This window comes from Drosophila persimilis, unplaced genomic scaffold (assembly GCF_003286085.1).
Source record: "Drosophila persimilis strain 14011-0111.01,24,50 unplaced genomic scaffold, DperRS2 tig00000700-arrow-arrow-pilon, whole genome shotgun sequence".
In the NCBI taxonomy this organism is placed as follows: Eukaryota; Metazoa; Arthropoda; class Insecta; order Diptera; family Drosophilidae; genus Drosophila; species Drosophila persimilis.
The window spans coordinates 692,624-706,708 of record NW_020825340.1 but is presented as its reverse complement, the minus strand read 5'-3'; the positions used below and the strand labels follow the sequence as shown (position 1 = coordinate 706,708).

Sequence of the window (14,085 nt, the reverse complement as noted above, 5' to 3'; positions counted from 1 at the left end):
AAAATTAAACTATAAAAATTATAATCCGAACGAACCAAATTACCAACTTATACTAGTATTAGCCAGGACAAGTGTAGATATTTTAGATAAACTCTACAGAAGAATACTTAAAATATTTAAGGTTGTTCTACAATTGTTATTTCGGGAAAAAAATAAAATAAATATGCAAACAGCTAACTTTCGTGAAATTACTTTATTTTAACACGGCAAAATTCGTTGATGCGCCAGCGAAAGTTATTTATGTGTACATTGAGAGGTTAAATGTTTTGTAAATCGAATGGATAAAATAAAAAAAACCACCTCGCAACCCACAGAAAGGCCAAAGGATGTGGAACCGATCAGGGTGTTGCTGTCGGTAACAGCACTGGCAGCTAATTAGAGTAAAATTAGATTGGAAACCAATTCAAAGAACTCCACGAAAGTACTCACCCAGCTGGAGGCAAAAGCACTCTCCCCGCTGTAGTTTCGGTAGCTGAAGTCCGACGATTTCACGGGCAGATTATCGGGTTGAATGTATTCTAAAAGTGAAGAAGTGAATTACTTATTCAGCTAGAATTCCGGAAAATATAGAGTTAAGTGAATGAAAATCCCCCACCATTCAGTTCAATTGGCACTGGCAGCTTGATTAGGGAAATTTCGTTGCTAAGGGTCTCTGGAGCCCAATCCTCGTGCAAGATCACGTACCGAGTTTGCACAAAGATGATCTGCTGGACTTTCTCCTTGGAATTGGCTCGATTTTGGGTGCCCAGGTAGATATCCACACCGGTGGTCCGTGCAGTGGGCAGAGGTCACAATCCAACGATCGCTGATCAAGGTTCCGCCGCACCAGGTAGCTCCTCCCTCAACGTAGGCGATGCGTCCCACTTGGTAAGGGAACTGGTAGAAGAGGCCAATGCATCGGTCTCGATGTTCAGATTCTTCACGGACTTCCAATCCACGGCTTGGGCACCGAGAATGGCGATCAGCAGCACAACCGACGCGCCTGCGAATTTCATTTTGATTATAACTAGATTTGTTCGCAAGAATCGGATGACTTTTATGCTGGGTCTATGGTGCTGCCCACAGGCCAGGAATAAACCAATGTGATTTGCTATAGATTACGACCAACTCTGATAATGGCGATGCTACCAGTCATCGATAAGGTAAAAGAGCGTACATAAAACCAGAACTGTGCCCAGAATGAGTTTTATAGACTTATCATGCTGAGATCTATCTATTCGGAGTAAGCTTATCAAATATAAAGATGCCGAGCCCACGACTAAGGGGATTATAGCGTTTGAACTTTGATCTTATTATAAAAACTCTTTGTTTAACAGATTACTACTATTCCTTCTCACAAAGGACTGCCTGTCAAACTCATACGAAGTTCCCCTTTTGTACTGATCAATTAAATCATGGGGAGGTACTTCTTTTAACAAAAGAGAAACATTTATTTTGAAGACACTTCCGCTTTTAGTTGCCGTAGTTGGCGACGCCAGAGTTGGCCTCGATCCAGTCCAGGAAGGAGGTGATGCGAGTGAACACACCGGGCCATCCCACCTCGCAGCCAAAGGCAATACCAAAGGAGGTGGCTCCGATCAGAGTGTTGCTGCCATCGGCCAACACCAAGGGGCCGCCGGAATCACCGTTGCAGGTGGAGGTACCACCGGTGGTCTTGATGCAGATGTTGGTGCCGCCGACCAGACCCAAGTACCAGGGAGAGCAGCCGCTGTTGGACATGATGGGCACCTCAATGAACTGCAGAATGTCAGTGACAGCAGTGGCAGCTAATCCAAAGAAAGTGGAATGAAATGAACAGGGTTCATCAGAGAGTTCTGCGCACAGGTTACTCACAATCGCTGATCAAGCCCCAGCCGGAAGCAATAGCAGTCTCCCCACTGTAGGTATTGTAGCTGTCGGCCTTTGCCGGCAGTTTGGCGGGCTGAATGTACTCTGTCAAGAGAAGAATAAGCTTAAGAAGGATTCCTAAGAATATAGAGATCTACCATACCATTGAGCTCAATTGGGACGGGCAGCTTAATGAGGGAAATGTCGTTGGTAATGGTTTCAGCAATCCAGTCCTCGTGCACGATCACATTCTTTTTCTCCACAAAGATGATCTGCTGGCCCACCTCCTTGGCATTGGTGCGATCGTGGGTGCCCAGATAGACATCCACCCCGGTGGTCAGGCTGTCTGTGCAGTGAGCAGCGGTCACAATCCAACGGTCGCTGATCAAGGTTCCGCCGCACCAGGCAGCGCCTCCCTGAACGTAGAGGAGTAGTCCCACCTGGTAGGGGAACTGGTTGCGGCTGGACAAGGTGCCACCGGTGATGCGACCCGTGGGTGCACCGTGACGGATCTTCGGGGCATCGGTCTCGATGTTCAGATTCTTCACGGACTGCCAATCCACGGCCTGGGCGCCGAGAATGGCGACCAGAAGCACAACCGAAGCGATAGCGAATTTCATGTTGACTTGAACTAAAGTTTTCACCAAGAATCTGATGGCTTTTATACTGGATTCCCGGACCATGTGTGGATCATATTTCATTGACTATCTGTGCTGTATTACCCAGCGCCTGGAATAAGCTAGGGTAATTTATTACAGATTGATAATGGCGATGCTGCCAATCTTCGATAAGGAAAGGAACGATTGCTATCGATAAGCAACGCCGGAGCGAACCTATAAGTTTCAATTGATTTGGCCCAGAATGAGTTGTATGGCCTTATCATGGCCAGATTTTCCCAATTCGTAGTAAGCTTATCGATCTGAGCCATGACGAGCCCATGACGAAGAAAAATATTGTGAGAAACTATTCAAAGAAAACCCCCAATCTACTATAACCAACAAAAAGCTTATACCAACTTCAGAGAGAGAGGGCTTTGTTTGACGGATTAGTATATAGTTGGATGTATATCTTTATAAATGTTATAATTAACAATCAAAAGCTAAAGATTATGTACTCTTTTCAAATAGTAGGTACTCTGAAGAATTGGAAGTATGTTCTAGAGATTTGATTACTATTTCGCAATCTTATCGCTAAGATAGTCGAGACCGCAGACATCGATTAGCAAGGGAATGTGATTTAATTGTATATTTTATTGAGCACGAAACAATAAATCTATTCTCTTCGGTAATATTCCGATTAGACGATGACATGAAAGAGTTTTGCTGTCCGGTTTCGATGAGCTTCCTGCCGACTCATTCGTTATTCGTTTGTGGCGTCTTCCCCACTCCATTCATTCGCACCTCTACGCCAAGTCCAGCGAATTCATCCAAGCCTAAACGTTTTACTTCCCCTCAATTTAATTAAGAGGCTAAGTATTTCTCAAAACACTTCCAGACTCATTAAAACGTATTACTTATGGAATCCAATAAAATTAATATATAAAAAGTTCGTACACACAAATAAGTTGAGAAAAGGGGGAGGCGGCTAAAACAGAAACAAGAAAACTAAGCGAAACATGAATCAAAACGGAAATGGATTGGGATTTAATGCAATTATTTTTTTGTGTGTTCAATTGAAGGTCGTATTAAAGTTAAAAGACGAAACCTTGCCACGCCAAAAGTTCACAGAGCAAGAAGAGAGAGTCTCCAGAGAACACCCACCGCACATATTCATCCGTAGAAGGACAAGTTTACGCATTTAATTAGCGGCAGCTTTCTAAATGTGGAAAAATCCAAATGACACCTGTCACCAGACAACAGCCTAAGCATGCACACATTAAAAATTAAATTAGCCATATGACACTATCTCGATATACATATACATATGTATCTCTGTTGGAGAGCCGTTCTATGAACTCCCCAACAGCTGGTCAAAAGTCCTTGGAATATCTCCAAAACAGATCTAATTAAAACATTAAATGCGTAGCACAAAACAAAATAAAATAAACGTAGATAAATAAATTCAAATAAAATTAAAAAGGAAGGCTAGCTTCTGTGGGGTCGAATGTTGAAATACACTTGGATTTGGGAGAATAAAAACGGTGCAACACTTGAGAAAGAATTCCATTGGTAAAGGAAGAGTTTTCTTAGTAAATGATTCATTACTAGATGATCCTTATTCGCAATCAAAATTTATAAATGATTCTACTCAAATTTGCATATCGATGACACGTCTTTATCTTTTAATACCAATCAATCAACTGCAAATCTTCAATGCATGTGCAAACTTCTAATCAAATTTATGCAACGCACACTTTTTGCAAGAGTATACAAGAGAACTCGTAAAAATGTAATTTATAAAGCAAGATTAAACTGGTTTGAGGCGGCGCAGCGGTCAAGAGAACAATATTTTGTTGTCGTCCAGTTGTAATGAGGATTGGAAATTATTTGATATATCAAATCAGGGTGCGACTTCATAATTAATATATTGTAAATGCATGCATGTGCCACTGAGCGGTGCGGTGCGGTGCAGTGCGGAGGAGGAGGAGGAGATCCATGTAACAAATGTATCTTTATAATTGAACAGAATACACAAAAATATATATAACTAAGATAAAAACACACAGGCACAAATATTAATTTTGAACAAATTAACAGTTAAGCGAAACAATAAATAATACCCAAGCATCTTTAAAGGCCCGAAACCTGATCGTTCGGCTATATAGAACGCTTAATGTCTTTGACGAGAGTTGAATCCCCTCCTGGTGGCAATTTATGAATGGACTGACGTACATATATGTTCGCTCGTGCACGAATTGAACAAATAATATCTTTGGCTAATTTCCTCGATCCTCGGAATGGTTTGAGCATGAATCACAAGCATTATGCCGCCTTTTGGGGTGTTATTAATAAAGCCCGCGGCTCCCGGTCCCGACCCAGCAGCTGTGCTCGAAGATGTGCAACCACCTTGGAACACGAGGTGCACTCTTGGTGGGTGCAGAGTGGAGTCATGCTTGGCCAGGCTTAAAAATAACGCCACCAAATGCCGACCATAAGATCGGCGATCATAACGTTTTCGGGGCTCGCCAGTGTCCCTTACCCGATCCCGATCCCATACGATGCCGACTTTTGATTCTGATTCCGATTTGAACCGGTTTACCAGCTGTGTGAACCAAACGAAACAGCTGCTCGAATCAAACTTTCGCCTGCCTGCGCGGCTGCCTGCCTGCCTGCCCCGGCGGTATGTTTCTTGTTCTGGGCAGCAAGTGCAGCAGCAGCAGCAGCAGCAGCCGCAAGCCCCGACCGGAGCAGAGCGGAGCTTATATAAAAACGACATTTGGCGCGCGTGCTCACTCAGTTGCAGAACAGAAACGAATTCGCGCGCGTGCGCCGTCAGCTTTTGAACACGAGTTCGCTTTCGGTTTCGGTTTCGATTTGGATTTAGATTTGAATTTTGGATTTGTTTTTTTTTATATGCATTTGTCGGTCTGCACAAAGCCCAAAGCGAAGTTCTTCTGAGAATAAAGCAAGGTTGCATAAATATACACTCGTATATAGTTTACCAAGAACATGGAAGGTCAGGCCAAGCCAGCATACTTCGTCAATGAAGCATTCAATCATGAAGAACACCCGCATGGGGGAGGCGGAGGTGCAGACAACCTGCATCGACGGAAGAGCGGTGGCACCACGAAGGAACTTCAATTGGATTTGGGTCAGAAGAAGGGTCAGGATCTGACTGGCAACAGCGGGGACAATGGCAGCCTACCCAACATTGATTTCGATGACATACTGCCGCTGATTGGGGAATTTGGCAGATACCAGAAGATTCTGTTCATCTGCATGATACCCTTCTCGTTCTTCGTGGCCTTTGTGTACTTCTCGCAGATCTTTCTCACCCTGATACCCGAACAACATTGGTGCCATGTCCCAGAGCTAGATGGCCTGGATGTGGAGGCCAGGTGAGTTATTCCACTGGGTTTTCCCTCAAAAAATCTAGCACCTTGCCAAGCTAAGGCAACATTTTGGCCATTTCGTAGTCATGTTCCATGGCTTGGCTATGGGGCGGGCTTAAACTCAAGCTCGGCTTCACGTAATCTGTCATAAATATGCAAATGGAAAAGTTGATTATTTACTAGCACAGACGGCTGTGGATACGAGGTACTTCAGTGCCGGGCTGTCGTTCGCGTAAGTGTTAAACTATAATGAAGATATCGTGTTTATTTAAATTATCATGAATACATTTGTATACTGCTTGCCGCTGCGACATTTCTATGGATTGCCTTCCAGTTATATTCAAGACATGTTAAACAATACTTTCCCTCTTTCTAGCTGGCATTCTATTCAGTCTGAATACCTGTTTGTACAAGTATCCCATCCGGAAACAATCTCATTGTGCGTACATGGCAATCGAAGCAATGCGGTTCCGTTTCACTTTCACAAAAAAAAAAAAAACGCACTTGATCGATTGCTAGACACACTCGTACAAGTAAAACTACCAAGCGATCGATCGACAATAGTCCCAAATCACCTTGAAATCGAAAGGCTAAGGCTAATACCGGTTTGTGCGTGTTTTTGAACCCCAGCCAAAGTGGATAATACCAAACCAAACCCATTTGACCAAGACCAAAATCCGCACAGTTCTAATAGTCAAATTATAATGTAAGAAAAATAGCTTATTTCTTAAAGCTTAAAACGTTGTTCAACGTTCGATTTGAATTGAATTGAATTGAAAAGCACCTAAAACGAATGAAACGTAACGAAACGAATTTCGAGTTTCGAGTTTGAGTTCAAGTGTTCTGACCAACAGAATAGTCATTAATGCGTCCAAGTTGGCTTAGAACGGCATGCCTGACCTTGGGCCATGATTGAGTTTCCAGTCAAAGCGACGGCTTAATAAGGCAAAGAACCTTACAAAACGTTCGTTCATCTGTATAATTGCTGGGGTGGGCAGCAGTAGATAGTTAGTAGCCAGCCCCCACTCCTGGTAGTTCACTGGCAGCGGCAAGGAGTGAGGGTTTTCCCCCAACGGAGAGTTGGATAAGATACAAGTATTAGTCAGCCAGTGGGCCGTCTAATTAGCGGCAGCGCAGCGTGAATGTTGCGACAACGCAGCAGGCCAGGCAGGCCCCAAACGTGCCGCACACCAGAGCCAGTACCAGTACCAGTGCCAGTGCCAGTGCCACTACGAATATGAGTAGCAACATCAACATCCACTACAGACTGCCATCACGAAGACTAATGTTGTGCGGTGGAGTCGCTGCGGTAATGTGAGTCGAGCTTTATGATGGAGTGCTGTGGAGTGGAGGTAACGAATATTGGACACGCTTTCAATTATACCAGAAGACACTTCATACATTTAGTGGATAGTTAATGGAAATCGTAATTGTCTCATTCATATCCTCGGGAGTTCTTAGAGTTCTGTACACTTTTATGGTAGGGAGTAGCAGTCCCTTTTCCCAAATTAAATATGCAATCAAATATAGGTCGAGGTTCAAATATAGCCTTTTTCATAGTTTCATAGCTAATTCCCTACCAACCATCAATATCGCTCTCTTTCCAAAATCAATCTTCATTCTAAATAGAGCATTCTTAAGCTTCAAGTGTAGTCGAAAACGTTTCGAATTGAAATCGCATTTTCAAGTACCCCTTCAAGATCATGATAATTAAGTTGTCGTACAGATACATGCATGATCTTAGTGTCTGCGTGTCAGCATACGCTGTATACGCAGTGCAGAAGTTTTGACCATGGCTTGGAGCTACTGAGAACTGAATACCCAGCCAGACGAAGACAATCCGACGCCTGACCCTGGGGATGTGTTAATTGCCGCCACTACGAGTACCCAAACTAAGTCTCTACCCCGTTCCTATCCACAGACTGGCGCTTTCTATACCCATGATGAATGGGGAATACAACAATTGTTACATGTACGATGTGAACTATACCGAAATTATGGCCCAGGGCAAGGTGATGGCCGATCCCCAGTGGCCGAAGGTGAAGTGTCGCCACGGCTGGTCCTACAACTACACGGAAATACCCTACTCGACGGTGGCCACTGAGCAGAATTGGGTGTGCGATGATGCCGCCCTGCCCACCTATGCCCAGTCCATCTTCTTTCTGGGCGCCATCGTGGGGGGCCTTCTGTTTGGATGGGTGGCGGATCGCTACGGGCGCATTCCGGCACTGATTGGCACCAATCTTATAGGCCTTTTTGCTGGCGTTGGCACTGCCTTTGCCAACAGCTTTTGGGAGTTTGCTGCCATGCGTTTCTTTGTGGGATTCGCCTTCGACAATTGCTTCACTATGATGTACATACTGGGTGAGTGTGCAAGCTGCCCCCTCTAGTGAAACTCCATCTGATTTAAGGCGCTATTTTTCTTCCAGTTCTGGAGTACGTGGGTCCCAAGTATCGAACGTTTGTGGCCAATATGTCCATTGCCATATTCTTCACGGGCGCGGCTTGCCTGCTGCCCTGGATTGCATACTTTGTGGCCGATTGGAAGTGGCTAACGATCGTCACCTCCGCCCCACTGCTGCTGGTTGTCTTCACTCCCCTGATTGTCCCGGAGTCGGCACGTTGGCTGGTCGCCCAGGGTAAGGTGGACAAGGCCATATCGATACTCAAGAAGCTGGAGCGACGCAACGGACGCCAGGTGCCCGCCCAGACGTATCAGCACTTTGCCGACAGCTGCCGTCGCATGCGGGAACAGGAGGCCCAGAATGGCAGCTACTCCGTCCTGGATCTGTTCAAGTCCCCCCGCCTCCGCCGCACCACGCTGCTGCTCATCGTCATTTGGATGGCCATCTCTCTGGTGTTCGACGGACATGTGAGGAACGTCGGCTCCCTGGGGCTAGATATCTTCTTTACCTTCACGGTGGCCTGTTTTACCGAGCTGCCGGCTGATACTCTCCTCACCGTGACCCTGGATCGTTTTGGACGTCGCTGGTTGGCCTGTGGCTCCATGGTGGCCAGTGGTGTTTTCAGTCTGTTGGCTACCGTTGTGCCCGTTGGGGTATACTCCGCCGCCTTGGCTATTATGGGGCGTTTCTTCGTCAATATCAGCTACAACATTGGACTGCAGTGGGCGGCCGAAGTGCTGCCGACAGTCGTGCGTGCCCAGGCCGTGGCTTTCATCCACATCATGGGCTATGTGGCGAGCATCATTGCACCATTCGTTGTATACTTGGCCAACATTTCCCCGGCCCTGCCGCTTATCATTCTGGGTTTGCTGGGCATCTTTGGTGGCCTGTTGTCGCTGTTGCTTCCGGAGACCCTTAATCACGATTTGCCACAAACCCTCACTGACGGGGAGGAGTTCGGCAGGGGTCAGAGCATTTGGGACTTTCCCTGCCTGGCCAAACAGGTGGACGAGGACGATGAGTCGAGAAGAAACACTGATGTGGAAGTTCGTTCCCAGGCCTTCGTGAGGGGCACCCAAACAGGAGCCTCGCTCACTGCCTCTACGGGCGGAGAGCTACGCTCGAGCATATTGCGCAGATCGGTGAAATCGCGCAACTCCACGAAGCTCTAGAGGATCAGTCAACGTCAATCCCCTAGCTCTTAGGTAGTCAAAACTCAATCAATTGTAGCCTTGCCTTGCATTTTTAGCATCGACTAGCCTCTAAGCGTTTTTTTTTTTGAAGACTTTTGTGATACTAGAAATAAGAAATTTCATGCGCCTCTGAACAAAAAATCAAATAAATAACGAAATATCTCACGAAAATGTTTTGTTGTTGGTGGGTAGAAAGTAGAAATGACATGAGTTCCACATGCGTTGGGCCCTATCACAAACGCATTTGCTGAGTACGCTCCCAGGTCTTCGGCTCGCGCCGCCCCAGCAACGCATTTCCTGTAACAGACAACTATTTTTGGAAGTCGCAAAATAAATGAAGAATGGGCGGCATGTGAGGGGAAAATAAAATAAAAACTGGTATTTGTTTGATTTGTTTAAATATGTATCTAAAGATACACATGTAAATTAAATTAGACAATAATAAATATTAAATTAATAGAATTTCACAATTACATCCTTATTTTATCCAGGTTTTTGCAGTGGTACTTCTTTAGCAGTACTTCTTACTCTTGCAGTAAATACCATATACCAACGTATAGCATTCTCATTGAATGCGTGCTGATTACTTAAGTAGGTCTAACTCTTAATCTTCGTCAGTGGAAATGAAGATATCGTCTCCAAAAGTTATCAACTTTGATGCCGACTCACTTGGCGCACTATATTTGAAATTGTTAATCAACATAGTATCTTCATCGGGGAAACAATTCCCAGATATGAGATAAAGAGCATTTTACTTTTTGGACTATTACCATTAACCTACTACCATTAACCATAGAATTATTTTCATACTTTTAGTGTCATTACTCCATGCATTGTGCATTTTTTTCTGAAACGCAACAAAACCAATCCAAAAAAAAATATTGAACTTTTTTTTTATTTGTTTTTGAAATTGGCGCACTGTGCCGGGTCGTTTTATGATGTTTTGGGAGGGCCCAGCCCCAAGGAGATTGGAGATTTTCGGGGTGCAAAAGGCAATTAAACATTGTATACCTTTGCTGATATTATCGGCACACAGGTCAACACCGAGAACCCCGAGTAAACACCGGGTGAAATGAACTACAAATAGATGCCGATCTGCGACTCACCTATAAAACCATGGCCTGGGACAGAACTTCGAACAGTTGAGACGCTATGGCTGCCTGCGTTTTGTTACTACTGGTCCTGGCACTGGGCGCGGTACTGGATATCGGCGACAGCTTCTCGAGCAACAGCAGCAGCAAGCTTCTAGCAGTCCTGAATGCCTCCGCTCCCGTAAATGAAGTGCTCTTCCACATCGATGTGTGGACTGGGGAAGCAGACGTGGAAGGAGCATTAAGAGGTCCTGCATCCAGCAATCTAGAGTCGGTGATTCGCTCAGAGGTTAGTGGCGACTGGAAGCGTGGCCAGGTGGTGCTTCAATTGGCGAATCAAGCCCGGACTCCGGAGCTAAAGCAAGCCATCTACACGGGACTCTGGAAGGAGCTACAGCAGACCAAACAGATCTACGATCCGCTCAAAATCTTAGACTTTTACGACCAACTGGCTTTCAATTCGGATGTCCCGCCAGCACTATTGCAGCTGGTCCATCAGGCCTTTATCTCACGCAGTGCACAGTTGTTGGAAGCTCCTTTCCACACAAACAGTCGCACGGCTACCTTCCCGCTGGTCGATTCGCTGCTGCATCGCTTGACCTTTAGCGCCTTGGACTATCTGCGCGACATCCTGGAACTTGTGTACGATGCGGTGCTGGCCCTGGAGACGCCTTTGAGTGTGGTGGAGCGTCTGGGCAACTTCACGGGCAGCCTCACTCAGTTGGCTCTGGCCAACCTCCAGTTGCTGCAGCGTGAAGAGCTCACACGGGACGATGCCGCAGCCGATACCTTGGGCCTGGCCATGCAAGATAATATCCGAAGACTGCTCGACCAGCCCAGCTTCGAACAGGAAGTGGAAGCATCGCTGCGACAGCAGATCTATGCGCAGCTTCCATCGGATGAGCAGCTGTTGTACACTGCACATAAGGTGTGCATCCGCAACGTGACCGACAGCAATGCCTACATCTATGAGTGCCCGCAGACGTATCTGATCTGCAGCAATGCGCGGGATCCGAAGAAGGCGGCGTACTACATCCAGCGTGGCCACAGCAACGACAGTCGACCGCAGTTTGCCTTCTACAGTGCCTTCTGGCGCAATCGGTACATCCTAATGGAGCCATCCCCGCTGGCAACCAGCAACACGACCAATGCCATTACCAAAAACGTGTACAGCCGGGCAAACATCAGCTGGTGGCGTGTGGTATATCGCAAAGGTGGCGTGTCCTTATACGATGCAGCAACCGAGAATTCTGTGCTCTGCGGTGGTGATCCCATACACTTTGACGGCCTGGAGCGGCATGTCTACACACGCAAGGCATCTGAATTTGCAGCCCATCGAGAGGAGTGCACCTGGAGCGTCGAAGATTGCAGCGATGCCACCTAGCTGTAGATAGAGAGAGAAATCACACCCTCAATAATTATTTCTATGTTTATTTGTCAATAGAAAGGCACAAGAAAATGTAAGGGGTCTACCTCTGCATAGAGTCCCAGGGTATGCACACAACTCCATCGGTTAGAACGGAATAGTAGTTCGTTATATGGAGCTTGACTTGTTCCAAATGCGGCAGCTGCATTTGGGACAGATCCCTCAGGGCCACAATCATCTTATCGGGTGTGACAGCATCGTCCTTAGTCAGCGATTGCAGCCGCAGATGCTCCATGCACTCATCCATGAGCTCCTGCTCGATGTGTTTGTCCTCGGCGTACTTGTTCATTAGCTCACGCGAAGATTGCATATTCTGGCTGATGAAGTCCACCAGTATTAGGCCGGGACAGGTGGCCGGGGTGATGAATTGACCCGTTGGACTGACCATCAGAGGACCCGCCTCTGATTCCACGACGATGGTGAATTCGTGCAGCGTCTCCGGCCAGTTCTTCGGGTATTTTTGCTTCCCCAGATAGTCGCCGAGCGACGTTGTTACTTTCATGAGGTAGTTAGCATATCCACGGGCCTGCGTCTTTGGCATAAACTTGCGACGTCCTATCTGAATGCCGCGCAGCACCTGCGAGAGCGTCTGCTCGTAGATGGGCACCACCTTGAGGTAGGTGTCGTGATGCGGAATGTTCTTGATAAAGTCAATCCAATTGTTCAGAACGTCTCCGGTGAACAGCATGACATGTCCCTCCAGGCTGACGCCTGTGAAGGGTGCAAAGACCACAATACGATCCCGCAACGGTGCCATCTCCGCCAAGTGGGTGTTGGCCAGGCGCTCCAGGGTCTTCAGGCAGCCACGATAGTGTTCGATGTTCCAGCCGCATTCGTAGCGGGCATCGCGTAGCTTCAGCTTCTCCACTAACACCTTTTGCAGCTTATTAATCTCGGCCTGCAGCTCGGCCGTTTCCTTGGCCCGCTGCTTAGCCTTGTCCGCATTCTCCTCCAGCCAAGTGGTCAGAACAGGACGCATACTTGCCCGCTCCTGTTGGTCAAATAGGGATCAACATTAATCGAGTAGAGAGGAGGACAATCTACTCACATTCCTCAGTTGAGATTCGAACTCGGAAAATTCCTTGTCGTAGTGGTAGTCCTGGCCCGGCTTATAGGCCATGCTCGTATCCGAGCTCTTTGGGGGTTCCGGCTGGGCCTTAATGGTCCTCACATAGTCCGTAGAGAGATTGCACGACTCTAGCAGGCTCTGAATGAATGTCTTCGGGTCCCTTGTGCTCTGCCAGTCCGTGCGGATCTGAATCAGCCGAAAGGAATCCCGTTTATTGGCGTCTGCACTGGTCCGCACATAGAACTTGAGTACTTGGGCATCGGCACTCCGTTGCGGCCTGCGCTCGTATAAAGATTCGAGATGCTCGCTCAGCAATTTCAAGGAGTTTTCGTTGGTGTTTCGCTGTTCGGGATGCTGCGCAAAGAAATCCGGATGTACGGCAAAGTAGAAAGGTCGCAGTGCCGTTGTCAAGTCTGCATTGCAAAGAAACCATCAAAAATTATCTCTGCAAGCTAATTTAAATGAAAAAAATAACCTTGATTCAAAGATCGACGCAGTGAAATCCATTGCCACTGCCTTGAACTTGACGCCAGAATCTTCAGTTTGGCAGCTTGTCCCATGCCCAGGGCCAGCGACACGGACATTATGTAAGCGGTGAGCAGCAGGGAACCTGCCCGTCGTCCCAGCAGAGCAGCATATAGTGGGGGGGTGCTTCTATTTACTTAAATATTATTTATTATTATGTTAAATCATACGTTTTGTGCTGCCACTTAATCCAACGATAAAGATATCTGGACAATAGTTTTCTATCGATGATTTCCAGTGTGACCGACGATAATGTTAGCTCAGACCAGCGTTAATGCTGCCACCCAGTCGATCGAAATTGTGCAGCCTCTTACAGCAAATAATAATCAAATTGATTACTATCAAATAAAGGAGAGTTCTTAAAATTAGCCAGTCATATGGAAAATTGGTTCATCAATTAGATAAAGTTATGCGTTGAGTGCTAAAAGTCTTAGCTAGCTCGTAATATTAAGCCGAATAACAAAATCGAGGAATATGGTTTCCGATCGTGAACAGAGAATGATTAACACATTTTATTAAAATACACTCTACGAACATTATAAAACTAGAAGAATTTTA

At 46.3% G+C, this 14,085-nt stretch overlaps 4 protein-coding genes and 1 pseudogene across 5 annotated transcripts; 2 read left to right on the top strand and 3 right to left on the bottom strand.

The window, feature by feature from the left end:
- Nucleotides 1–73: 73 nt before the first annotated feature.
- On the bottom strand, nt 74–1,347 carry LOC6601460 (annotated as a pseudogene).
- Nucleotides 1,348–1,403: 56 nt separating this feature from the next.
- Nucleotides 1,404–2,462, bottom strand: LOC6601461 (brachyurin). Its single transcript, XM_002026392.2, has 3 exons — nt 1,991–2,462; nt 1,834–1,932; nt 1,404–1,766 (listed from the first exon to the last, which is right to left on the bottom strand). Exons 1-3 carry the CDS (start codon nt 2,445–2,447, stop codon nt 1,453–1,455), a joined length of 870 nt encoding a protein of 289 aa, XP_002026428.1. The 5' UTR covers nt 2,448–2,462; the 3' UTR covers nt 1,404–1,452.
- A 2,973-nt stretch (nt 2,463–5,435) lies between these two features.
- On the top strand, nt 5,436–9,557 carry LOC6601463 (organic cation transporter protein). Its single transcript, XM_002026394.2, has 3 exons — nt 5,436–5,824; nt 7,740–8,182; nt 8,248–9,557. Exons 1-3 carry the CDS (start codon nt 5,436–5,438, stop codon nt 9,393–9,395), a joined length of 1,980 nt encoding a protein of 659 aa, XP_002026430.2. The 3' UTR covers nt 9,396–9,557.
- Nucleotides 9,558–10,338: 781 nt separating this feature from the next.
- On the top strand, nt 10,339–11,971 carry LOC6601464. The gene has a single exon (XM_002026395.2). It carries the CDS (start codon nt 10,569–10,571, stop codon nt 11,889–11,891), a length of 1,323 nt encoding a protein of 440 aa, XP_002026431.1. The 5' UTR covers nt 10,339–10,568; the 3' UTR covers nt 11,892–11,971.
- On the bottom strand, nt 11,824–13,671 carry LOC6601465 (T-cell activation inhibitor, mitochondrial). 2 transcript variants are annotated; one of them, XM_026991956.1, is made up of 4 exons: nt 13,478–13,671; nt 12,982–13,415; nt 11,981–12,924; nt 11,824–11,891 (listed from the first exon to the last, which is right to left on the bottom strand). In XM_026991956.1, exons 1-4 carry the CDS (start codon nt 13,584–13,586, stop codon nt 11,888–11,890), a joined length of 1,491 nt encoding a protein of 496 aa, XP_026847757.1. In that variant the 5' UTR covers nt 13,587–13,671; the 3' UTR covers nt 11,824–11,887. The 2 variants fall into 2 exon arrangements, with proteins under 2 accessions (XP_026847757.1, XP_002026432.1); XM_002026396.2 differs by lacking the exon at nt 11,824–11,891 and having other exon boundaries at nt 11,923–12,924; nt 13,478–13,670.
- Between the last annotated feature and the right edge of the window lie 414 nt (nt 13,672–14,085).

Bases quoted from the DNA above. Each gene is read 5' to 3' on its own strand.
- LOC6601461 (XM_002026392.2), bottom strand. From the start codon at position 2,447: ATGAAATTCGCTATCGCTTCGGTTGTGCTTCTGGTCGCCATTCTCGGC. The intron at 1,933-1,990 runs GTATGGTAGATC...TTCTCTTGACAG, and splicing joins CGTCCCAATTGAGCTCAATG to AGTACATTCAGCCCGCCAAA. The intron at 1,767-1,833 runs GTGAGTAACCTG...TCTTTGGATTAG, and splicing joins CTGGGGCTTGATCAGCGATT to CTGCCACTGCTGTCACTGAC.
- LOC6601463 (XM_002026394.2), top strand. From the start codon at position 5,436: ATGGAAGGTCAGGCCAAGCCAGCATACTTCGTCAATGAAGCATTCAAT. The intron at 5,825-7,739 runs GTGAGTTATTCC...TCCTATCCACAG, and splicing joins GGCCTGGATGTGGAGGCCAG to ACTGGCGCTTTCTATACCCA. The intron at 8,183-8,247 runs GTGAGTGTGCAA...TTTTTCTTCCAG, and splicing joins CACTATGATGTACATACTGG to TTCTGGAGTACGTGGGTCCC.
- LOC6601464 (XM_002026395.2), top strand. From the start codon at position 10,569: ATGGCTGCCTGCGTTTTGTTACTACTGGTCCTGGCACTGGGCGCGGTA.
- LOC6601465 (XM_026991956.1), bottom strand. From the start codon at position 13,586: ATGTCCGTGTCGCTGGCCCTGGGCATGGGACAAGCTGCCAAACTGAAG. The intron at 13,416-13,477 runs GTTATTTTTTTC...TTTGCAATGCAG, and splicing joins GCGTCGATCTTTGAATCAAG to ACTTGACAACGGCACTGCGA. The intron at 12,925-12,981 runs GTGAGTAGATTG...TTTGACCAACAG, and splicing joins TCGAATCTCAACTGAGGAAT to GAGCGGGCAAGTATGCGTCC.